Source organism: Anabrus simplex, chromosome 5 (assembly GCF_040414725.1).
Source record: "Anabrus simplex isolate iqAnaSimp1 chromosome 5, ASM4041472v1, whole genome shotgun sequence".
In the NCBI taxonomy this organism is placed as follows: domain Eukaryota; kingdom Metazoa; phylum Arthropoda; class Insecta; order Orthoptera; family Tettigoniidae; genus Anabrus; species Anabrus simplex.
The window spans coordinates 370,533,650-370,558,998 of NC_090269.1; the positions used below are offsets into that span (position 1 = coordinate 370,533,650).

The window sequence follows — 25,349 nt, forward strand, 5'->3', positions numbered from 1 at the left end:
GCGTTGACGTTGTGAGAAATGTGCTGCAAGGAAATTACGTCGAGAAATGACACAAGTTTCGTGAGATTAGTCAGTGGGAAAATTTGGGGGTGTTATAACTAGAATAAACCTCGTAATTAACTTGTTCTGCGGTGAGAAGGAATTAGTTGTAAACTACAGTATTTACATGTCATTTACTGTCCAGCCCTACATTTGAAGGTAATACCTGAAACAATTATTCTATCTTAGTTAACTCCTCCGCTTCTGATATTCGGTGGACTCTATTACAGTCTTTTATTTCCATGACGGTAATGGAATCAAACTAAGCACTATGTTTTTTCTAGTTGGCAAGAAGTCAGCTATAACACATGACGCATACACTTTTTCTTGAAGCAGGTCAAATAAAACGAACAGAAATCTACATGCAATATACATGTTGTAATCTTGATTCCCAGAAGCTATGCTTCGGGGAATTTTTCCCACGTTTCTTTTATCTCAGCACCAGCCGTGTGGTATATAAGTGTGTGGAGTTGAGGTCGGATTACACTCTTCACCATGAACCGAGTACTGGCACTGTGCGTCCTCCTCGCCACCGTGGCTGTCGTCCTGGCTGGCGACACCTACACCACCAAGTATGATAACATCAACGTGGACGAGATCCTCGGCAATGAGCGGCTGAGGAAGGCGTATTTCGATTGTCTGGTGGCTGAAGATGACAAGAGCTGTTCGGAGGAAGGCAAGGAACTCAAAAGTAAGTACTTAGAACTTGCTTATCCTCGAAGAAGGACATTTTCATTAGTTTCTAGTCCTGACTTCCACACTTTTACTCTACATATCTGTTTAAACCTGTTTCGACAATAATCTAGAGTTCACGATAGTCGAAAGTCTCACCTAAAGGACCGTGGTTCTAATACTGGCCAATCTATACACTACTTTCCAAATCATAATGTTTTGTCGTATTCCACGAAAATCCGTACTGTAGAAAGTGGGACATATTATTATTATTATTATTATTATTATTATTATTATTATTATTATTATTATTATTATTATTATTATTATTGAGTTCCTTTGTGCCGCCTGATTACCACGATGCTTGTGCTTTAGCTGTGTTGTCGTTTCTGGTATTCTTAATTATAGGCTTTTCACCTGCTTTCTTCTTGGCATTTTGAGCTTCTCTGTTGGCCCAGTAAATCTTCGTTGACTTGCAGAACTCTGTTTTGCGTTCTTCGGGTCATTTCATGGTCTTATTTTGGTTAGCGTCTGTAAGTGATGTTTTGATATTTGAACGGTGGGTACTTATGTTAATTATGATGGCATAATAATAACAATAATTAATATTAAGTTCTGCCAGATCGTTCTCTAGCTGCTGTAACCACAGTGATCCAGTGGCTTTACCTTTGCTGGTTACTTTGAAGATCCATTCCATACAGGTGTTCGCAGAAGACTGACCGTTTTCTTTTGATGGTATCAGTGAGGGTTTCATGCTGTTGGTAGAGATCGCGTTTTTTTTTTTACCATCGCCTTCCATCTGACAGGACCCTTGGCCCTAATATCCTTCTCTTTTTTACACAAGCCTCACCACCACATGTCTCAATCCCCACCGACTCGACCCAGTATATCGTCCTTTGTGAGCCAAATTACACATTTCATCTTTTTATTTATTCTGATTCATCACATTTACTTCTGTTTTAGTTGCCATGCGTCTCAAGTTTCGCTCTACACAAAAACCTTCTGAATCTATATTCAATTAAGTGTGTGTACATCTTAACGTGCTAGATATTCTTTAGCACACAAACATTATTTTCGTGATAATCTAAAATATATGTGCTCGTTAATTTACAGTTATTGATTGCTTAACCAGTAATGAAGGGAGAATTATCAAGTGCTTCAATTAGGAGTAAAATACCGTTGTTATAAAAGGAATGTTTTAAAAGAACGTGCCTAACAGCCAGGCAATTTTTAATTGTAGGTAAGGAATACAGACGTGTAAAAATTATAGTACTGTCGCGTAGTAATAATTTGTAACCTGTAGAATGATTAAGTCCTGCATTGAATAAAATATGCAAGATATTTTGATGCGGCAACATGTCAATAGTATTCTACAAGATTTTGACTAACGTACTTCTTGATAAGAAAACACTTATATTCGGAACGTCCTCGAAGCAAGGCCGTGTTAGAACTTTCGATCTGAGTGCATACAGTATTTGTTTATTGAAACTGCTTTAACATCCTTGATCTCATTGAATGTAGGAAGCGATTGACAATAATAATAATAATAATAATAATAATAATAATAATAATAATAATAATAATAATAATAATAATAATAATAATAATAATAATAATGGTGGCGGTTGCAGAGTTCGCTTCGGACTACAAGTGACCACGGGTGGCCTCTTACCTGGAGGACCTGAGTTCGATTCCCGGCCAGATCATTGATTTCTACCTGCATTAGTTCGAGGTCCACTCAGTCTACGTGATTACAATTAAGGAGCTATCTGACGATGAAATAGCGGCCCCGGTCTAGAGAGCCAAGAATAACGGACAGTAGGATCCGTTCGACTGACCATACGACACCTCGTAATCTGCAGGCCTTTGGGCTGAGCAGCGGTAGCTTGTTAGGCCATGGCTCTTCGAGGCTTTTGCGCCATGGGAAACAAAAGAAGGCGAATGCCGGGGCGGTTCCTAGCTCATTCCATGTTAAGAAAACAGTACTGCTCTTATGGACCTACAAGGAGTGAACACATCCCCTCTCAGACACTCGTGATTAAGGAATATTATAATGTATTTTATATTGTATTATGAAATATAGAAAATGGATGGGGCATGTTTTTTCCCGTGAGTTATTAAAATAACTACTGAAGTTTTTCTATTTCATAAATACATTCGCAGGAAGGAAGCACGATGGTGGGAACAGCCATCGCTTTGTTGCCTTCCTTCCTTTTCCTTCCGAGTTGCTCTGGTACATACAACGCGTAATCCGTTACGCTGTGAATCGTCGGCAGGTTATCACTGTTGTACAGAACTAGAGAACTCATCTATTTATTTGTGTGTGTGTTCTAATATTATTGTACTGTACAGGAGTTGTTACTGAAGATTTCGATGCTGTGGTGTGCAGCGATACATCACGCCATGACTTGTGCTGACAGAGAATTTCGCTATGATTTTTATCTGCGCTTGCTTTTGTTACTTAGGTTTTGTTCCTCAAGCGCATTTTATTTTTGCCATGTTTTTACCACTTATGCACAAGTGCATTTAATTGTTACCATTTTTTTTCGTGGGGTGATATGACGGGGCACTAGCACTTGGCGTTGCCTGGGCAAATTTATTAAATGCAATTAACTACACCCCCCACCCCGAGCCTATAAAAATATCTGTTGTCTATTTTCTCCCAGATTTGCCTTAACTTCATTGCTGAGGTTTTGTATGTGCAGTAGTTTTCCAATGTTGCTGTGAACACATAAATAAGGTGCCCCCGCTCCCGCTCTTTACAACCCCTCTACCTTAGATTTAAAACAAATTTCAGCTTAGTCACTTCCTTCTTTTTTTTTTTTTTTTTTTTTGAATTTAAGTACTGAGTTTGAACAGTTATGTTGTTACACAGAGCCGTTTGATATGGCAGCCCTGTTGTCATAAGAACAATACAGTTTCTTTAACATAGTATAAGCCTATAGTATATGCCACGGCCGTCAACCCTCTCATCTTCTCCGAACATCTCCATCCCGTATTACGTCGCCTGAGATACGGAGTTACACCCTAGGAGCCTCACCGTCCCCTTCAGGAATGGAATGAAAACGTTTTTAATAATAATAATAATAATAATAATAATAATAATAATAATAATAATAATAATAATAATAATAATAATAATAATAATAATGTTTATAGCTTCTGAAACGAAGCTACAGTCACAGTAATAAATTATTAAATGTTTACGTCCATGATGCAATGGTGATAATATTATATACAGCCAACATTTACTCATGTCTTGGTACATGAGCAATTTCTTGTTCTGACAGTTTGTAAAATAGCGTCAAAATGTATCCAGATTTTTTCTTAAGAACTGGTGAAGCAGAGGAGGAATCTCTCTGGTGTTCAGCTTTCCTCTTCTGAGGGTTGATCTGAGATATTCTGAAGGTTAAAGTGTAATGCTATTTCTGAGCTAACTGAGATAAAACAAGGTGCATGGTATACTTCTATAGTAATTTTAATGAAAAAGACTTGCTTGCTTTTACATTCATTCAGTTCAAGGAGAATAGTCAGAGACAAATACATTTTTAGAGAGTGATAGGTAAAAATCCTACACCTAGTGCCGATAAATCTTTCACTGTCTTAAATCTAAACCCTCGGATTTTTAATCCTGCCCCTAGAAATGATTAACTGTCAAGGCAAAACAAACACTCACTGGATATTACAACAATTTGACTGAAAAATATGTAAGGTACCACACGTGGATTAAGGGACCTGAGTAATTTGCAAAGGAAGATGTTCGATAAATTTCTAACTTCCTTGAAATCATTTATTAAAAGACTACGTAAACAACTGATAGATGACAGCCCTAAATGCACATCAGTGGGGAATGACAATGAAATGGGCCCTGACGTACACAACTTCCTTTAAAACTAACAGCTCCCATGGTCAGATAGCACAGTTATACACCTGTGCACAGGAAGTAAATTGCACTTAGCATGCTAATTTTCTACGATACTGCGGTTTTGACGTATGTTTTATAGTTTTAGTTTGTATATTAGTGTTCATGAAATTGATTCACGGAATAAATTACCTTGTTGGAACGCTTTCTACCACTTTGCTACAGAGAAACCTTAGTAACGATATACACGTTTCTATTTGTTTATCGGAGCTAATATCGCAAACCCCTAAACCTATGATTTAATTTTCTTCAAAATTAGGAAGATTACTTCATCAAAATTGTCATAGTGCATATCTGTGCCCCGGAGACAAAAGCCACTCTGTCACAAATATGTAATTTTACAGTAAGTTCTTCTGAAGGCGCATTTAGCTTTTGCTGCGTCAGAAATATTTCTGGATAACTGGGATTTTCCATTGCTTGCTGTGTACTTCATATTTAGAACACTTCGAAAAAAGCTTATAATATTCGTCCATGCATTTTGTCTGCAACTTTTCCGACTCCACTATGCATGATCATTTCGCAGCTGTGAACATATAAAATCATAATATTTCCAAAGTTATAAAGAAAACGAATATGGCGTGTTTAGGTATTCTAAATCCTTCATGTATATCCACTCATTTGTCTAAGATGAACAGTGTAGTCGTTGTTTTGGTTTGTAAGGGTGAAGGCATGGGCCAGAGAAGAGAAAAGCCCTTTTCCCTGGAAAATGGCCGTAGGTAGAAAGGAAAATATCTTTGCATTTTTGTGTGGAATATTTCATTTCATGTTAATACAGAGTCCTCCGATGTATAATATTACTAACGGCTGGGGTAGTCCACCCTAATTTAAGAGCACTTACTCTTGAGGGTAAGGAGAAGAGCTGTTTGGCTAAGCGGTATGTTCCGATCTGTCAGTAGAGATTTGGCGCGGAGTGACATTAGTAGACAAATATTATATATTTTTTTCTTTTTTGCAACTTGCTTTACGTCGCTGATAGGCATTAATGGGGACGATGGGATAGGAAAGGGCTAAATGTGCGAAGGAATCGGCCCTAGCGTTAATAAATTCACAGTCTCAGCATTTGACTAATGTGAAAATGGGAAACCGCGGAATATTATCTTCAGGGCTACCGAGTGGCTTTCGAACCCACTATCTCCCGAATCCAAGTTCACAGTTGAGCGACCCTAACTGCACTCCTAATTCACTCGGTACGAATACGCTTGAATAGAGATTTTGAAGGTGGGAAATATCAGAATATAAAGACGAAGTTGGAATTCAAGGGTATAATCTTGGGTAAATATCAATCAATCAATCAATCAATCAATCAATCAATCAATCAATCAATCAATCAATCAATCAATCAATCTACATATTTATGTTTCTATCTATCTATCGATCAATGATCTGCATTTATGGCAGTCGCTCAGGTGAGAAATTTCCCACCAATCTTTTACCTAGCATTTTCTTAAATATCAAAGAACTTGTACATTTTTCGAACATCTTCATTGATAAATTCTTCCAATCCCTTATTCCTTGTGATATACTGTATATACGAGTTTTTGTCCCTGTTCATTTGGTTCAATTCCAACTTCACCCCCATATTACGTGAAATTGCACCTTTATATGAAGAAGGGAAGAAGAGGGACTGCAAAAACTATCTAGGTATTTCATTGATTAGTATACCAGGCAACGAGTTCTCTGGCAGTTTGGAAGAGACTGTGCGATCAATAAAATTGTTGTCAGTAAGGAGGATGAAAACGAGTGTGGGTTAAGAACACATAGGGGCTGTTAGGATCAGATTTTTGATATGCACAAGGTAACTGAGAAATGCCTGGGGAGGAACAGCCAGTTATGCTTCGTAGATGATGGTATATCAGGGAGTACCGACGGAAATTATGTCAGCCTTACTGAAGGTTTACGGAATTAAGGGTAGGTTATTAATGGCAATCAAAGGCCCTTATGCTGATAATTGGGCTGCAGTAAGCACTGATGGTAGGCAGAGTTCTCTCTTCAAGGTACTTACATGTGTTAGTCAAGGCTATAATTTTTCACCCGCATTGTACTTACAGTAGTTTACATGTATTAATTTCGGAAAGGTGGAAATGTTGTAAGTAGTGTCTCCCGTGGCAAACTGTGCTGAAATCCTGTAGTCTAATATTATGGAACCTAAAATAAATGCAATGAGTATCATATTAATATTAGTCTTTCCAAGACTAAATTGATGTCAGTAGGTAAGAAATCCAAGATAATTGAATGTAATGTTTGGAATACAAAGCTGGAACAGGCAGATAATTTCAAGTATTTAGGATGTGTGTTCTCCCAGGATGGTAGTGTACTATGTGAGATTGGATCAAAGTGCAGTATAGCTAATGCAGTGATCTCGCAGTAGCGATCAACAGTATTCTGTAAGAAAGAAGTCAACTCTCGGATAAAACTATCTTTACGCCGATGGGGCCGATGACCTCGATGTTAGGCCCCTTTAAACAACAAGCATCACCATCATCATCATCATCATCATCTTTACGCCGGTCTGTTTTCAAACCAACTGTGCTTCCCGGGAGTGAAGACTGGATATAATCAGGATATCTTATTGAAAAATTAGAAGTAACAATTATGAAAGTAGCGAGAATAATCTCCGGTACAAGCAGATGGGGAACAATGGCAGGAGAGTACTTTGCAAGAGCAGATAATGGCTAAGTTAGGAATGATATTTTTGGATGAAGCGGTGTGCTTAAACCGGCATCGGTGGTGGGGTCATGAGAGGCGAATGTATCAGGATATGTTACCTAGGTGAAAATTGGACTCTGTTATGGAACGTAAGAGAAGTAGAGGGAAACCGAGACGACGATAGTTAGACTTGGTTTCTATTTATTTAAAGATAAAAGGTTAGTGAAGCCAGATAGCTAGTTGCAAATAGAGGACTGTGGCGATGGTTAGTAAATTCACTGAATCTTGCAGATTGAACACTGATGGGCATAACCGTCTCAAATAAAGATGTATGTATGTACGTACGTAGGCCTACGTCATCAAGAAAAATGTCTGCTAGCACCTACAAGTACTGTAGTTCCAAGAACATTTAAACTGGAGGGACAGCAGCACTTCTCGCGGTCCCTTGTACAGTTTAGAAAACAGTAAAAATTGCGCACTGCATTTTAAAAATGCATTTTCACTTGTTTTTCTGATAAAAGTTAATTTCCTAGGATTTTTTCCACAAGCCCGGGGACTGATTAAACTCCTTCGTGGGCCCCATGTGGCCGGGTGCCTTATTTTGGAGATCCCTGCTCTATAGTTAACTACTGTGTGGAATTACGAGAAAAATTGTTAGCTGACATTCACCTTCTTGTGTCTTTATAGGGATGAACATATCGTCGCCATCACACGACATGATTTTAGACGTAACAGTCGTGATTATCGATGTTCTTTTAATGATCCAGTTTTCGGTAAAGCGAACTCATTGTTTCATGTTATGTTCCAGAGGACCTTCCTGATGCTCTGGCTACTGAATGTAGTAAATGCACCGACAAGCAGAAGGAGAAGGCAGAGAAGGTCATCAAATGGATCATTCATAACGACGCTGAGGGATGGAAGAAGCTGAAGGCCAAGTGGGATCCCACTGGAGAGTACAGCAAGAAGTACGAGGAAGAAGCCAGAAAGCACGGTATTACCGTGTAATGTGACTACGCAGTGGAGATAAGCCGTTTGTTGTATAATTGAAAGTTGTTTGTTGTTCAATAAATATATTTACAAGTATAACCTATTTCATTGAAGATTTATAATATTCTTCTGCTTTTCCCTCCCATCAAAACGGTGATCTTTTGAGACTTCCAGATAAGTCTCTGAGACCATGAAATGTTTTCATTAGATATTTCATTGATTCAGTTTCACATACAAGGTATCCCTGCAGGTTTCCCCCTTGGAAATGATGCAATATTGTGGCAGAGGCTTGGAATGAGGTTGAAATGAACAGATATTGGAACATTTCTGTACACCAAATATTTGTGTAGTTTTCTTGTGCGTAAACTCTAGGTAAGATGAAAGCTTCTTAGAACCCTGCAGTGGAAGAAATGCTTTGAAGTTTACTGTTATGTGCTTCGAGTAAAAGTATTTTCGCAAATACCAGAATCCAACCATTAAACGTTTCTTTTCCACTTTTTAAGGTACAGTCAGTGTTTGCCGCATTACTCCTAGACTGTATTCGACGTGGCTAGAATGGTACCCGAAATATTCGTGACAGAATTTTGAATGTGAAAATGTGCTGGTTTCTCATTTAGAATCAGTTGAATTAATAGAAAATCAACCAATGCTTCGGTATGCTTGGCAAGGAACAATTTTTAATATCTATTTTTTCTTGTGTTAAATATTAAAATGTTCTAGATATAAACTTCCGTGTATCAGTACCTGCAGTGTGTATAATATTGTAATTAAAACGCTTTTACGGCGTGTTCCTGGTGCTATGATAAAGTGTGCATCGAGCATTGTCTTTTACAGCTACATTACCATGAAGTGGAGGATTGTGAGAGACAGCAGGCGTACCTAGACAGAGTTGTGAGAACAGCCGGTAATTAAATGATAGTAAATGTGTTGAAAAGTTGTACGTTTCACCAGGAGGGAAAGTCTTCTCAGGTTTAATTGTTGTGTACATTGGGGTGATAGTACCTCATGGGGAACACTGTAAGTACCTACGTGTTAATATAAGGAATGATCTTTGTTGGGTTAATCATATTAACGAGCTTGTTAAGAAAGATTATGAGGGTATTTAGGGATTGTAATAGGGAGGTAACGTAGAGGGCGTATAAGTCTCTCTCAAGATCAAAATTACAATACGGTTCCAGTGTATGGGACCCATGCCAGGACTACTTGAAATGAGACTGAAAAGCTTCAAATGAAAGCAGTACGATTTATTCTGGGTGGTTTCCGATAAAGGAGTGGTGTTAAGAACGTGTTGCAAAATTAACGCTTTGAAGTCTTAGAACTAAGAAGACGAGATGCTCTGCTATGTGGTAGCTTACGAGTTGTCTGTGGAGAGATGGCGTGGAATGACATAAGTAGACGAATAAACTTGAGCGGAGCTTTCAAAATAAGGAAAGATCATTATATGAAGAAAAGTTTGAAGTGGGAAAATATTCATTTGTAGGACGAGGAATAAGGGATTGGAGTACATTATCAAGGGAAATGTTCGATATATTTAAAAATTCCTTGGAAACGATCAAGAAAAATCTAGGTAAACAATTGATAGGGAATCTGCTACCTGGGCGGAAGACGTAAATGTAGATCATTGATTGATTGATTGATTGATTGATTGATTGATTGATTGTGCCCTCATCATGTTAAATTTCAGCTTTAGAAGTTATTTATTATTATTATTATTATTATTATTATTATTATTATTATTATTATTATTATTATTATTATTATTCAAGTAAGATACAGTACGTCCGCCTCTGTGGTGTAATGGTTAGTGTGATTAGTTGCCACCCCCGGAGGTCCGGATTCGATTCCCGGCTCTGCCACGAAATTTGAAAAGTGGTACGAGGGCTGGAACGGGGTCCACTCAGCCTCGGGAAGTCAACTGAGTATAGGAAGGTTCGATTCCCACCTCAGACATCCTGGAAGTGGTTTTCCGTGGTATCCTACTTCTTCTCCAGGCAAATGCAGGGATGGTACCTAACTTAAGGCCACGGCTGGTTCTTATGGTCGTAGGCGATGGATTAAAACAGTGTTTCTAAACGATGGAATAGAAAGTGGGTATGCCGACCGGAGGGTATTGTCTGAAAGGGTAAAAAATTTGCCTGGTTGACTGCAGTTTGGAAGTGACTTAAAACAAATGGACGGTGATAGGGGAACATGTTCAAGAGTGGAAGGGTGGTGGACCTGATTAAATTTTCAATTGTGTACAGGGTGATCGGTGGTGCAGGACGAGCGTTCCATTTTTTGAGTAGGTAACGTGAGCCTGGCCTCAAGTGTAGCATAGAGGTGGGGCCTGAATATTGGGGCTGCGGAGTATGGAGTGTGCTTGGCTGCGGTGCCCTCAGTTTGGACGATCTGTGCAGCAATGCTTGGTGTTATGACTGTTGTATTTCGAGCAGCTCTCACACGGTAGGGGTTGAGGCGGAGTAACATGAGATGGCTCCACACGATAGTGCTGACGATAGATGTTGACCCCTTTTACAGCAGGCGATCGACGTCTTCGGTGGTGAGGATTAGTAGCCGGATCATTAACGTCGGCCCGGAGGAGTTCTTAATACGGATTGCCTTTAGTACATGGATTCTGTCAGCAATTCATTATTGTACGATGGCATCTTCGGTAATATCAGGGTCAATTCCCCTGACCACACAGCTGAGTAGAGGGGAGCGAGTGGGTAGAGTCGGAGTCTTAAATGTGGCCTGCTTAAGAGTTTGGAAGGGTGTACAAGAAGGTTATTCTACTGAAGCTCAACTTGTAGGACTCCGGAAAGATACAGCAGATATCTTGGATTAAGGAGGTCAAATGGACTGTATCGCGACTGACCTGTCTAAAGCATTTGATAGGGTGGATCATGGGAGACTACTGGCAAAATTGACTGCAACTGGACTTGACAAAAGAGTGACTGAATGGGTTGCTATACTTCTAGAAAATAGATCTCAGAGAATTAGAGCGCAGGGCTGAGTGGCTCAGACGGTTAAGGCGCTGGCCTTCTGGCCCCAACTTGGCAGGTTCGATCCTGGCTCAGTCCGGTGGTATTTGAAGGTGCTCAAATATGTCAGCCTCGTGTCGGTAGAACTCCTGCGGGACAAAATTCAGGCACCTCGGCGTCTCCGAAAACCGTAAAAGATTAGTTAGTGGGAAGTAAAACAAATAACATTATTATTATTATTAGAGAATTAGAGTAGGCGAAGCTTTATCTGATCCTGTAATAATTAAGAGGGGAATTCCTCAAGGCAGTATTATTGGACGTTTATGTGTTCTTATATATATCAATGATATGTGTAAAGGAGTGGAATCAGAGATAAGGCTTTTTGCGGATGATGTTATTCTGTAAAGAGTAATAAATAAGTTACAAGATTGTGAGCGGCTGCAGGGTGACATCGATAGTGTTGTGAGATGGACGGTGGGCAATGGTATGATGATAAACGGGGTTAAAAGTCAGGTTGTGAGTATCACAAATAGGAAAAGTCCTCTAAGTTTTAATTACTGCGTTGATGGGGTGAAAGTTCCTTTTGGGGATCATTGTAAGTATCTGGGTGTTAATATAAGGAAAGATCTTCATTGGGGTAATCACATAATTGGAATTGTAAATAAAGGGTGCAGATCTCTTCACATGGTTATGAGGGTGTTTAGGGGTTGTAGTCAGGATGTAAAGGAGAGGGCCTATAAGTCTCTGGTAAGACCCCAACTTTTTTTTTTTTTGCTATTTGCTTTGCGTCGCACCGACACAGATATGTCTTATGGCGACGGTGGGATACGAAAGGCCTAGGGACTGGAAGGAAGCGGCCGTGGCCTTAATTAAGGTACAGCCCCGGCATTTGCCTGGTGTGAAAATGGGAAACCACGGAAAACCACCTTCAGGGCTGCCGACAGTGGGGCTCGAACCCACTATCTCCCGATTACTGGATACTGGCCGAACTTAAACGACTGCAGCTATCGAGCTCGGTAAGACCCCAACTAGAGTATGGTTCCAGTGTATGGGATCCTCACCAGGATTACCTGATTCAAGAATGGAAATTATCCAAAGAAAAGGAGCTCGATTTGTTCTGGGTGATTTCCGACAAAAGAGTAGCATTACAAAGATGTTGCAATGTTTGGGCTGGGAAGACTTGGGAAAAAAGAAGACGAGCTGCTCGACTAAGTGGTATGTTCCGAGCTGTCAACGGAGAGATGGCGTGGAATGACATTAGCAGACGAATAAATTTGAGTGGCGTCTTTAAAAGTAGGAAAGATCACAATATGAAGATAAAGTTGGAATTCAAGAGGAAAAATTGGGGCAAATAATCATTTAAAGTAAGTGGAGTTGGGGACTGGAATAACTTACCAAGGGAGATGTTCAATAAATTTACAATTTCTTTGAAATCATTTAAGAAAAGTTTAGGAAAACAACAGATAGGGAATCTGCCACCTGGGCGACTGCCCTAAATGCAGATGAGTATTGATTGAACTAGTTGAACCTCGCCAATTGTATTTCGTAGTTTGTCAGCCACTTCTTCTCCTTCACCTTGATTATGATACCATTCCCTGGTGGTGGAATTTCTGATATCTTCATGCTGAAGTTGAGCAGAGTGGCGAGAATCTTGGGGCGCAGCAGACTTCAGGAGTGAGGTTAACTAGAAGAAATACATGAGAGCCTTCTGGGCGAGGTTGTATGGAGCAAACTGAAGTGACGGAGCGCTGCACTGCAGGGAGGGGTGGGTATTCTGAATCCATTGTTGTATTGGGTGTCGATTTCGTGCTGAGTTATTCTTCCTGAGTTCAGGTTATCTGTGGTGGTAGATCAGTAGTAATACGGCGAGTGGCTGGTGCAGCTTCAGGAGTGGTGCGAGACTCCGGGCACTTATACTGCACACTTGGAGTGTACTGCGGAGCAGGGGGCAAGGGGAGTTGACTGGGATGGCTTGGATTTTGTGTACGAGAAGACGTTAACGTCGTATTTTAAGTTATAGCTGCTTCTTCGGCTGCAGATTGACCAAGGCTTGACGTGGTGGTGATGGTTGTAGTGACAGGGTTGTATTGAATCGGGTGTAGTGTGAGTACGGGTACATGAGGGTGCCTGTAGAGAGGGGAGAAAGGGGGGGGGGGAAACGTAACCAGCAATTCTGCTCTCGAAGTGAGGTGACTATTCCAAGAAGAAATGAGATTTCTAACTTCGAAGTAAGCGGGACACGGCCGAACTCCAAGAAAAAATGGAGTTTTTGACCTCAAAACGAGGCGAAGAGATTATGATGAAAAGTTCGGAAGTGAAACCTAACCAAACACTGCTCGGCCCCCCTAGATGGCCACATTTTTAAGAGCCAGCTTGACAGATTATGGTATAAGACTGTTCGCTGGTATGAAAACAAAGTTCTGACAGTTGCCTGAAAAAGCGTCCAGTAAGACGAAGGATTGTCTGAGATCCCAAGTGCATGATTCATACAGGACCTTCTTCTTCTCACACACCAATCGAAGTTACTGTTCATTTTCCTAAGTAACTCAAACGGATGAGGCGCTGGCCTTCTGACCCCAACTTGGCAGCTTCGATCCTGGCTCAGTCCGGGGTTGTATGAAGGTGCTCAAATACGTCATCCTCGTGTTGGTAGATTTACTGGCACGTAAAAGCACTCCTGCGGGACAAAATTCTGGCACCTCGACGTCTCCGAAAAGCCGCAAAATATAGTTGGTGGAACGTAAAGCCAATAATATTACTACACTTTCCTTGAATTTTATAATGTGATCAAAGTACCCGTATCTTTTGCCCGGACAATTATTACAATATTATCAGCTCGTTTCTCAGATCCATTTGCGGAATATCCAACTTCTTCATAGACCTCGAAGTATTGCTGTTAGGGAGGCTTTCAACAATCAATGAGCGAACTGTACTTTGCCTATTGATTCTCACCAATTCTATCTTACACCAAGCGAGGTGACAATGTGGTTAGGGCCAGGTACCTGTGAGCTTGAATTCGGGAGATGGTGGGTTCGAATCCCATCGTCGGCAGCCCTGAAGATGTTTTTCCTTGATTTTCCATTTATTTTACAAGCTGCTTCACGTCGCACCGACGATGGCGACGATGGGAAAGGAAAGGACCAGTAGTAGGAAGGAAGCGGCCGTGGCCTTAATTAAGGTACAGCCTCATCACTGCCCGTTGTTTAAATGATAAACCACGGAAATCATCTTCAGGGCTGCCGACAGTAAGGTTCGAACCTACTATCTCCCGAATACTGGATACTGACCGCATGGACGCGACTGTAATTATCGAGTTCGGTGATTTCCAATTTTTACACCAGGCAAATGCTGGGGCTGTACCTTATATCTTGCCAATCCTAGCGCCTTTAATGCTTCCGTCGCTGAAATCATTCAATGTCTTAGTGTGACTTTAAACCATTAGCCGTAAATGAAATATGTTAAGAAAGTTCTTCCTTAGGACGACACATGATACTTGGGGTAAGTTTTCGAATTCGTCGCATTTTCTGCAAAGGGATTTCATTTTTAAAACGCTAATTTTGCTTTTCGGAATTATATTTAGTTATAGAATTATTTAAACCCTGCATATTCTATGGGTTGGAAATTACAAGTTGATAATGACTCATTTTTGACGTACGATTACTTTGAACTACGTCAATTTCCATTCTTCTTTCGACCTAAATTTTGTTGAAATTAGGTGCTGTACTACTGTTAAATTTGAAATCCTGTGAACTATTCTACATTATTCTCAAACTTTAGGGTTTCTGAAAACAAAATATACCAATCAAATTTTTGTGTGTTTTGGTTACGTAACTACCAGCTTTCATTCGGGAGATAGTGGGTTCGAATTCCACTTTCGGCAGCCTTAAAATTGGTTTTCCATCGTTTCCTTTCTTCACACGAGGAAAATGCTCGGGTTGAGCCTCAGTCAAGGCCACGATCACTTCCTCCCACTCCTTGCCCTTTCCTATCACATCGTCGCCATAAGAACTATCTGTGTCGGTTCGACATAAAACACCTTGTAACAAAGGAAATACAACATAATATTTTCAAGAACCATATGGGGGTATTGCATTTGCATAACTGTCAATGGGAAGAACTAGATGGAAATGTTAGGGCATGAATGAGTTAGCAGAATGAAGGGGCAATGTAGACTCTAAGTGGTCAAGGGAGCAGTGAGATCTATCGTCACTGTTAGAGCAAAACCTCGTATCTCCCAAGACTCTTCCTAACCATTAACACTGGTCACGCCTCCCAACCACATATGCATATGTAGTCCATCAGAACAACGCTCGCTGTGTTTATTTTCCTATGGTTATCCGTAAAGGAAATCAAACCTTACCGTACTGCGCTGGAGGAACGTATGTTTGCATGACTATTTTCTCACTCGTGCAGTATAATGCATTTCAGGTTCATTTTCTTTTACACATTATCATAAAAAAACAAACAAAATGAACATTTTTTATTTAAAATTTTCCTTTGCGTTTCATCGACACAGATAGGTTTTACTGCAGTGATGGGATAGGAAAGGCCTAGGAGTTGGAAGGAAGCGACCGTAAGGTACTGCCCCCGTCCCAGCGTTTGCCTGGCGTGAAAACACGGAAAAAACCATCTTCAGGGCTACCGAGAGTGGTGTTCGAACCCACTATCTCCCCGATGCAAGCTCACAGCTGCCCGCCCGTATCCGCACGGCCAACAAAAATTGTTCTCATGAACTGCATATCTTTGAGTGGCTGACAGACGTGACCAGTCTTTAGGATAACAATGTGTAGCAAGAGCATTGCGAGATACGAGGTTTTGCTGTAATAATGACGACATGTATTACGATAAGATATTCATTAGAAATACGAGAAAGAAATGCATTTAAAAATGTATGTTTCTGTATGTATGTCTAATCCCTTATTTTCGTTTCCTGATACGGGTTCGATTATGAGATGAGATGAAGTTCTCTGACTGTTTCTCCGGCCGGGTGCCCTTCCTGATGCTAACCTCAGTTGTGGAACTAATGCGAAGAATTGAATAATGGTGAATTGGGTAAGGAGGTGGAAGGTCCGCGTCTGTGGTGTAGTGGTTAGTGTGATTAGCTGCCACCCCGGAGGCCTGGGTTCGATTTCCCTGTTCTGCCACGAAATTTGAAGAATGGTACGAGGGCTTGAAAGGGGGTACACTCAGCTTCGGGAGGTCAACGGAACAGAGGAGGGTTTGATTTCCCCCTGAGCCATCCTCAAATTTGTTTTCCGTCGTTTCCCACTTCTCCTTTCACATGCGGGAATGGCATCTAACTTAAAAACACGGCCATTTCCTTCCTTGTCTATCTCTTCCGATTTTGACATCCCTCGACAAGGACCCTGTTCAGCATAGCACGTGAGGCCGCCTGAGCGAGGCGCTGTTCCTCCCTCCCGATTATATCCCCCAACCAAAAGTCTAACTCTCCAGGTCACTGTCCATGAGATGGAATTCCCCCCCCCCCCCCCCCGAGTCCGAGGGACAATCTAACACTGGAAGGTAAACGGAGTAAGAAAGAAAGAAAGAAAGAACTGAGGTGGAAGAATTCGGTTGTGGCCCAAGAATCGGACCTGCCCCGGCATCTGCCTGGAAGAGAAAATGGAAAACCGCAGAAAATCATTCTCGAGGTAAGGTAGCTGAAAGTGAGATTTGAACCCACTCCTCTCCTGAAAGCAGAGAACTAGTGCATTAAGAGTTGACTAGCAGAGCGTGGTCTCAATCCACGGACCTCTGGGTAATGGGGCCCAGCACGCTTCCACTGTGCCACTCAGCTGCTGCTTGCGGGCGTCTTGCTCGTGGTTCTTCACGTACTGTCAGACATTATTGATTTAGAATTGTGTTAGCAGAGCGTAGTTTCGATCCTCGTTCCTCTGGGTTATGAGCCCAGCACGCATCCACTCCCTCAGAGTGGGGGGAGTTATGAATTGATTACTAGTACCGGTGCATCCGCCTCTGTAGTGTAGTGGTTAGTGTGATTAGTTGCCACTCCCGGAGGCCCGGCTTCGATTCCCGGCTCTGCCACGAAATTTGAAAAGTGGTACGAGGGCTGGAACGGGGTCCATTCAGCCTCGGGAGGTCAACTGAGTAGAGGTGTGTTCGATTCCCACCTCAGACATCCTGAAAGTGGTTTCCCGTGGTTTCCCACTTCTCCTCCAGGCAAATGCTGGGATGGTACCTAACTTAAGGCCGCGGCTGCTTCCTTCCCTCTTCCTTGCCTATCCCTTCCAATCTTCCCATCCCCCGCAAGGCCACCTGTTCAGCATAGCAGGGGAGGGCGCCTGGGTGTTGTATACCCAGACGAAGAGTCTGAATCTTCAGGACACTGCCCTTGAGGCGTTAGAGGCGGGATCACTTGCTGAGTCCGATGTAAAAACCGACCATTGAGCGCAAACAGGTAAAGGAGAAGAAGAAGTAAATTAATTGCGGTAGTTAATTTGGAATAGCAGTGTAATGTTTCGGAATTTGCGTCGCACCTCGCCTCGGCTGTACCCGAAGTTCCAGTGCTTTTAGAAGGCTCGGTTTTTATTAAGAAATGAAATGGCGTATGACTTTTAGTGCCGGGAGTGTCCGAGGACAAGTTCGGCTCACCAGGTGCAGATCCTTTGGTTTGACTCAAGTAGGCGACCTGCGCGTCGTGATGGGTATGAAATGATGATTAAGACGACACATACACCCAGCCCCCGTGCCAGCGAAATTAACCAATGGTGGTTAAAATTCCCGAGCCTGCCGGGAATCGAACCCGGGAGCACTGTGGACAAAGGCCAGCACGCTACCCATTTAGCCATGGAGCCGAATTTTATTAGGAAATGAGAACTTCTATGTAGTTTGGTTGGTATGTTTGACGGTTGTGTCGGAAGGGGGGTCTGTTTCGGTCTTGTTAATATATGGTGGTGATTGGGGTTGGGGTGCTCTGTTCTGGGCCGTGAGGAGGTTTAGTAGTATTAATTGTAGGAAGTTGTATGGATCATGAGTTATAGGATGGGTGTGGGTGGGGGCGACATTTTGAGGCTTAGGAGGGAAGGTGGAGATGTGTTTGTGTGTTTAAGACTTCGTTATTGTCTGTAATGTTTCGTTATCGCCTGTTTTAAACATAGGCATCCAGGGAACGAAACTGCATGGCTGCCCTGGCGGTTGGCACACTTCGCCAGGTCCTGAGGTACCTTACAGACAGAGTGGTGATGAGTACCATCGCCTCTGTTGCAGCGGGTGGGCTCTGAGCAAGTAGCTGCAGAATTATACAGTTTCAGCCAATTGAAACATTGTGTGACTAGGATCAGATGTGGAAGGGTACGGGTTCGAGTCACTGTACTGGTATTTTGTGTTTGGCGTGTTTGTAACTTGGGAACAGAGTTTTTTACGCTACTCCTAGTATATGTACTTGTGTCTTGTGTAGCTGGGTTTGGGGCTGATTTCGAAGATAGTTCAGCCTCTGTCCCGTCTGTTTGAGTGATTTGGTTGGTTTGAGGCGGAGGGAGGTTGCGGGAGGTGGGGACGGGGGAGGGGGGAAGGTGGCTGTTGAATTTCTGTTTCTGCTGTGGTTGGGATTGGTGGTAGTGGAGGTGGTCTGTTTGGATTTCAGTTTCTGTGGTTGTAGGTATTCCTTCTATGGCTTCGTGACGAGTCCTGATTGATTTGGTTTTAGTCTCCTTAAGTTTGGTTTTTGATAGAATTTGTGGAGGAGGTTTGGGTACCGGTTTCGTTGGTTGGATGTTGGGGTGGAGTGAAAATAGGTGAGCGATCACGTTGGTAGTCCGCCTCTGTGGTGTAGTAGTTAGTGTGATTAGCTGCCACCCCCGGAGGCCCGGGTTCACTCAGCCTCGGGAGTTCAAATGAGTAGAGATGGGTTCGATTCCCCCCTCACCGAGCTCGATAGCTGCAGTCGCTTAAGTGCGGCCAGTATCCAGTATTCGGGAGATAGTAGGTTTGAACCCCACTGTCGGCAGCCCTGAAAATGGTTTGCCGTGGTTTCCCATTTTCACACCAGGTAAATGCTGGGGCTGTACCTTAATTAAGGCCACGGCCGCTTCCTTCCCACTCCTAGCCCTTTCCTGTCCCATCGTCGCCGTAAGACCTATCTGTGTCGGTGTGACGTAAAACAACTAGCAAAAAAAAGATTCCCCCCCCCCCTCATCCATCCTGGAAGTGGTTTTCCGTGGTTTCCCACTTCTCCTCCAGGCAAATGCCGGGATGGTACCTAACTTAAGGCCTCGGTGGCTCCCTTCCCTCTTCCTTGCCTATCCCTGCCAATCTCCCCCCCCCCCACCCACAAAGCCCCTGTTCAGCTAGCAGGTGAGGCCGCCTCGGCGAGGTACTTGTCATTCTCCTCAGTTGTATCCCCCAACCCAATGTCTCACGCTCCAGGACACTGCCCTTGAGGTGGTAGAGGTGAGATCAATCACTGAGTCCGAAGGAAAAACCAAACCTGGAGGATAAACAGATTAAGAAGAAGAAGAAGATCACGTTGGTTTGATGTGTTTAGTACTGGGTTAATTTGGATTAGGGTGGGGATACCTGTGTGTTGGAGTTTGTTGATGATAATGGGAACAGATCTGTTTCTTATGGGAGTAATGATTGTGTAACAGTTTTGGGTTTCTTCGATGACAGCAATATGATGGATGATTCTAGGTTGGATTGCTTGGATGATGCTTTGACGGGTGTGTGGTATGGGTTGTGGGTTCTTGAGTGGAAGTATCAGGAAATTGCGTTTTTCAGCTATGTGAAAAGGAGTGTTGCGTTAGATGTAGTAGAAGGGATGTTCGAAGTTGTGTTCTTCTTCATCATCTTCAGTTTCATGTTGAATGTTTCATTAGCTGAATGGTGATTGGGAATAAGGAGTAAATAATTAATTTTTGTGGGGATTTATTTTGTGGACCAGCAATAACAAAGTAATTGTTGTCATCACGAGGGTGAACCTGGTTGAATATGATGGTGAGAGGTTGGGAGAAGTCTGTGTATGGATCCCAGCTACTCAATCCACCGGGGTTGTCTATACTCCTGGGTGGGTGGTTGTTTATGGTGTGTGTGTGTGTGAGGAGGGGGGTTGCTTGGTTGGGTATAGGAAGAAGCACTGGAACGGTCAAACTCCTAGGACGACCCGCTTATATGTTACTTGGGGCTACTTAATTAGTGAATCACTGTCGGGTCAGGTATAGTTATCGGATCTCGCCGTGACAAGGTCCGAACAAGTTATTTCCCTAACAGATAGACAAATTTTGCTTTCTTCTGTTGTTGTACTGCGTTACGCCCGTATTCTTCGTGGGCAGCTGATGATTGTTGCTTGAACATGCTGTGTTGGCGAGCTAGGGGCTCGCGGCAGGCTGGATCGAGTGGACGCTTGGTGCTGCTTATAATGTGCCTGCTGCTGCGGCCACTCCGCTCGATATTACACATATATAACCAATATAATACCTATAAGGTCCGCCTCTGTGGTGTCGTGGTTAGCGAGAATAGTTGCCAAGACCGGAGGCTCAGGTTTGATACACGTCTCTGCCATGATATTTGAAAAGTGGTACGAGGGCTGGAACGGGGTCCACTCAGCCTCGGGTGTTCAAGTCAGCAGACGTGGGTTCCGACGTCAGTCATCGTCGGAGTGATATTCCGTGGTTTCCCACTTCTCCTCCAGGCAAATGGCGGGAAAGCACTTAACTTAAGGCCACGGCCGATTTCTTCCCTGTTCCCTGCCTAACCCTTTCCATTCTCGCACAATGACCATGTTCAGCATTGCAGGTGAGGCGGCCTGGGCGAGGTAATGGTCCTCCTGCCCAGTTGTATCCCCCGATCCAAAGTCTCACGCTCCAGGACACTGTCTTTGAGGTGGTAGAGGTGGGATCCCTCGCTGAGTAGGCGGGAAAAACCAACCCTGGAGGGTAAACTGATTAAGAAGGAAAGAAAGAATAATCCGTAAGAAATCACATAAAAAGAAAATAAATGGTTCATGGAGATCAATATGACGTCCATTCATATATATCTCGAAGTTACACTACTGTTACATGCCAGCCTCATTGTAGCCCCTTTCAGTACTTCCAGGAAGGGGCTGGTGACTGAGACAGACGACCTGGGGTCTCCCGGCCGGCTTGTGGGGTGAGGCCGGCCTTTCCGTGTATTGTTCTCGTCGGCCGGCTTATCTGTGAGCTTCTTGTAGAATCAATGGGAATGTTCTGCTTCTAGCCACCTAGCAAAAATTCTGGCTGAAATCAGCCGGACTAAAAAAGTGGAGGTTAGCCGCGGTCAGTCAGTCAGTGTTGGACTCGGGGTCAGTGTTGACTCCGTGGTGAAGTCAATGCGAGACTCAGTGTGTTAGGATTCGGTGGCTGGGCTGAGGGCAACAGAGGTCTTGGCTGTCGCTAGTGTCCCACCGAGGTCTGAACCAGGAAGTGTTGTTGTGGTGTCGGAGAGACAAGGTGAGTAGAAGACGTGCACTATCTGACAAACCTGTTTGCTTGTGTATTTCTGAGGACTGAGGATCGTCGTGAGCCAGCGAGGAAACCCGCTATCATGAGTTGAAGGTAAATGTTCGCTGTTGTGAGTATCGTCCTGCTGGTGAATACTGTTGACCTGTATAGTTGTTCGCTGCATGTGACTGTGTGAATGACTGGACTATCTGTGGAGTCGAACCAACGAACAGCCGTCTGTCGAGTGGCCCGTAGCCCTGTATTCAGATCCAGCTGTCTACACACAGCTGCGGTATGAAGTGCCTGGACTTGGAGAAGTGAAAGTAAGGATTAAGTGTCCCCAGTCTTCAGGTAGAGTAACGGCCTGGACCGCCTGCTGCGGCATAAGGAAGAGCAATTTGTAAATAGACAGTAATTAGCAAGTGTGGCCATTTATAGCTGATTAGAATTGCGTGTGTGCATTTATTGGGTCATCCTAAAATAAATTAGACTAATGAAACAGACGAAGTTTTATTCGTTACACCATAGACAACTACAACATATTTTGGTATGCACATCAAGGAGAGAGCAGCAGCAGTCATCAGAGCCGCACACAATATACTGAACGTAACCAATCTATGTACAACAGGTGCTTAACCAAAGGGGGAAGGTTTAGAACACTCATGAAATTTTTACAGAATAAAATAAACAGAAACCGAAAATAAACACGTGAAGGTCGACTCTATTGGATGGCCCTTTTGATTATTTTTCTTTCTCCTTTTCTTAATATGTTTACCCTCCAGGGTTGGTTTTTCCCTCGGACTCAGTTAGGGATTTCACCTCTACCGCCACAAGAGCAGTATCCCTGAAAATGAGACTTTGGGTCTGGGGATACAACTGGGAAGGAGGACCACTATCTCGCTCAGGCGGCCTCACCTTCTATGCCGAACAGCGGCCTTGTGGGGAGTGATAAGAGTGGAAGTGATAGACAAGGAAGAGAGAAGGAAGTGGCTGTGTCCTTATGTTAGGTAACACCCCGGCATTTGCCTGGAGGAAAATTGGGAAACCACGGAAAACCACTCCGAGGATGGCTGAGGAGGGAATTGAACCGCCTCTTCTCAGTTGACATCGCGAGGCTGAGTGGGCCCCTTTCCAACCCTCGTACCACTTCAAATTTCGTGGCAGAGCCGGAAATTGAACCCGGGCCTCCGGGTTGACAGCTAATCACACTAACCACCACACAACAGAGGCTGACTGATTATTCACGGAGCCGAAATTGTGACAGCTGGATAAAGGATTGCAAGAGCCAGAGACACATCATAAGAAGAACAGCAATCCAAGGGTTCCACCACAAAATATATGAGAACAAGAGATTCCATGAACCGAACGAAGAATGCCGGTGTGTACTATGTGGAGAGAGTTGTAGGAAATATATAATAAGATGTGCAAAGAGAACAAAATCTCTTATAGACTTTCTTTATTTTTGTACATGAATGATCCACTTGAGTGTATTTATCTTGTTCTGTTAAGAAAACAACACAGTTGTGAAATATGTAATAATCAGTGGAATCATCTGTTCTATTATATAAGTTCAGCTCAGTATATTTCCTCGACGTACCTTGATTTTTTTAAATCACATGATCCGCCATCTTGTTTTCAAGTTAGCGGTATGAGGCATCAGACCAGTTCCTTCTAGGAACATTACACCGTGAAGGAATATTACAGCCGCATATCTTATGGAATTTCTCGTAAACAGTTTACTCTACGTTCGTTTAAACTCTTGTAGATGAATTCACAAGTTTGTGCTAAGAATTACTGAGATCATGAGTCGCACACTTCTGTATAAACACGACTCAATACATGGTGAGTGTAGCAGTAGAAGGTGGTTATAGACGATACACATGTTTATATCAGATAACAAGCCCAGACTTCTGTAATGTATGCATACAACTTTGAAGCTGAAGTCAGTTTCAAGATCACTCATCCGCAATCAAATTTCTACGGTTCCTCTTCTTCATGACGATCTTCCCTCTTAAAAGTCATTGGTTTCACGTTCCACAAATTACATTTTCATGGTTTTCTGAGAAGCCGAGGTTTTAACCCACAGGAGTTATTTCACGTGCCAGTAAATATCCACCGACACGAGGCTGAGGTATTTGAACACCTTCAAATGTGATCGGACTGAGCCACGATCGAACCTGTCTATTTGGGCTCAGAAGGCCAGCGTCCTTCCACCTGAGCTACTCAACCCGGCGGTTTTCCACTGTTCTCTTTCATCGGTTTTCTTACGTCAATGCCCACTGAAGATATTTCTTTCAGATCAAGACATTCAACATAAAACTATCATTGAATTATACAGCTAGGCAGTTGTTATAAATCTTTCAAATAATTAGACATGTGAACTTAAGTTTCTGAAAAGAAAATGTATTTGAACCTTAAATGTACAATATTGTATGTGTACAAAGAAGAATTTAGTTATTTTTTATATCTGCTTTACAATTTTATAAGAGTGCATTTACTCCTGCCTTGCAGACAAACAACTTGCTAGGGGCCGCTGATGTATTAAAAATGAGCAATCTTTTATTTTATAGTTTTCTTTGCTAACCAGGTAAAGTGAATTTACGTGAGATTTTCACATTCTCTTAAGGTCAGCGTTAAAGAAGTCACATAGTGCAGTTGAACTTTCCCTTAAAATGACAGACTGCTCAGCACTTAAAGAATGACCAGTACCTCGCCCAGGTGGCTTCACCAGCTATGCTGAACATTGGCTTTTCGGGGGATGGGAAGATTGGAAGGGATAGACAAGGAAGAGGGAAGGAAGCGGCCTTGCCCTTAGGTTAGGTACCATCCCGGCATTTTATTCTTTTGCATTTAAAGTAACATATATGCTAATTTGCTAATTGCTTTACGTCGCACCGACACATATACGTCTTATGGCGATGATGGGATAGGAAAAGCCTGGGAATTGGAAGGAAGCGGTCGTGGCCTTAATTAATGTACAGCCCCAGCATTTGCCTGGTGTGAAAATGGGAAACCACGGAAAACCATTTTCATGGCTGCTGACAGTGGGATTCGAACCCACTATCTCCCGGATGCAAGCTCACAGCAGCGTGCCTCTGACCGCTCGGCCGACTCGCTCGGTAAAGTAACGTGCATCCCGACCGCGTTTAGTGATAGTATTATCCAGTATCTTCTTCTTAATCTGTTTACCTCCAAGGTTGGTTTTTTCCTCGGACTCAACGCGGGATCCCACCTCTACTGCCTCAAGGGCAGTGTCCTGGTGCATGAGACTTTGTGTCGGGGGATACAATTGGGGAGAATGACCAGTACCTCTCCCAGGTGGCTACGCTGAACAGGGGTTTTTCGGGAGATGGGAAGATTGGAAGGGGTAGACAATGAAGAGGGAAGGAAGCGGCCTTGCCCGTAAGTTAGGTACCATCCCGGCATTTGCCTTGAGGAGAATCGGGAAACCACGGAAAACCACTTCGAGGATGGCTGAGGAGGGAATCGAACCCCCTCTACTCAGTTGACCTCCTGGGGCTGAGTGGACCCCGTTCCAGCCCTCGTATAACTTTTCAAATTTCGTGGCAGAGCCGGGAAGCGAACCCGGGCCTCCAGGCGTGGCAGCTAATCACACTAACCACTACACCACAGAGGTGGGCACATCCAGTATCTTCAGGGATTTTCAAGGTCTCAGGTAACGGCTTCAATTTGTCTCTATGACCTGGT

At 43.0% G+C, this 25,349-nt stretch overlaps 2 protein-coding genes across 2 annotated transcripts in view; both read left to right on the plus strand.

Moving 5' to 3' along the window:
- The window catches only part of LOC136874134 (ejaculatory bulb-specific protein 3), a 50,107-nt gene that overhangs the window by 17,672 nt on the left and 7,086 nt on the right, over positions 1 to 25,349 (plus strand). The window lies entirely within an intron of this gene.
- On the plus strand, positions 512 to 8,365 carry LOC136874135 (ejaculatory bulb-specific protein 3-like). The gene is made up of 2 exons (XM_067147694.2): positions 512 to 730; positions 8,088 to 8,365. Exons 1-2 carry the CDS (start codon positions 535 to 537, stop codon positions 8,282 to 8,284), a joined length of 393 nt encoding a protein of 130 aa, XP_067003795.2. The 5' UTR covers positions 512 to 534; the 3' UTR covers positions 8,285 to 8,365.

Bases quoted from the DNA above. Each gene is read 5' to 3' on its own strand.
- LOC136874135 (XM_067147694.2), top strand. From the start codon at position 535: ATGAACCGAGTACTGGCACTGTGCGTCCTCCTCGCCACCGTGGCTGTC. The intron at 731-8,087 runs GTAAGTACTTAG...GTTATGTTCCAG, and splicing joins GGAAGGCAAGGAACTCAAAA to AGGACCTTCCTGATGCTCTG.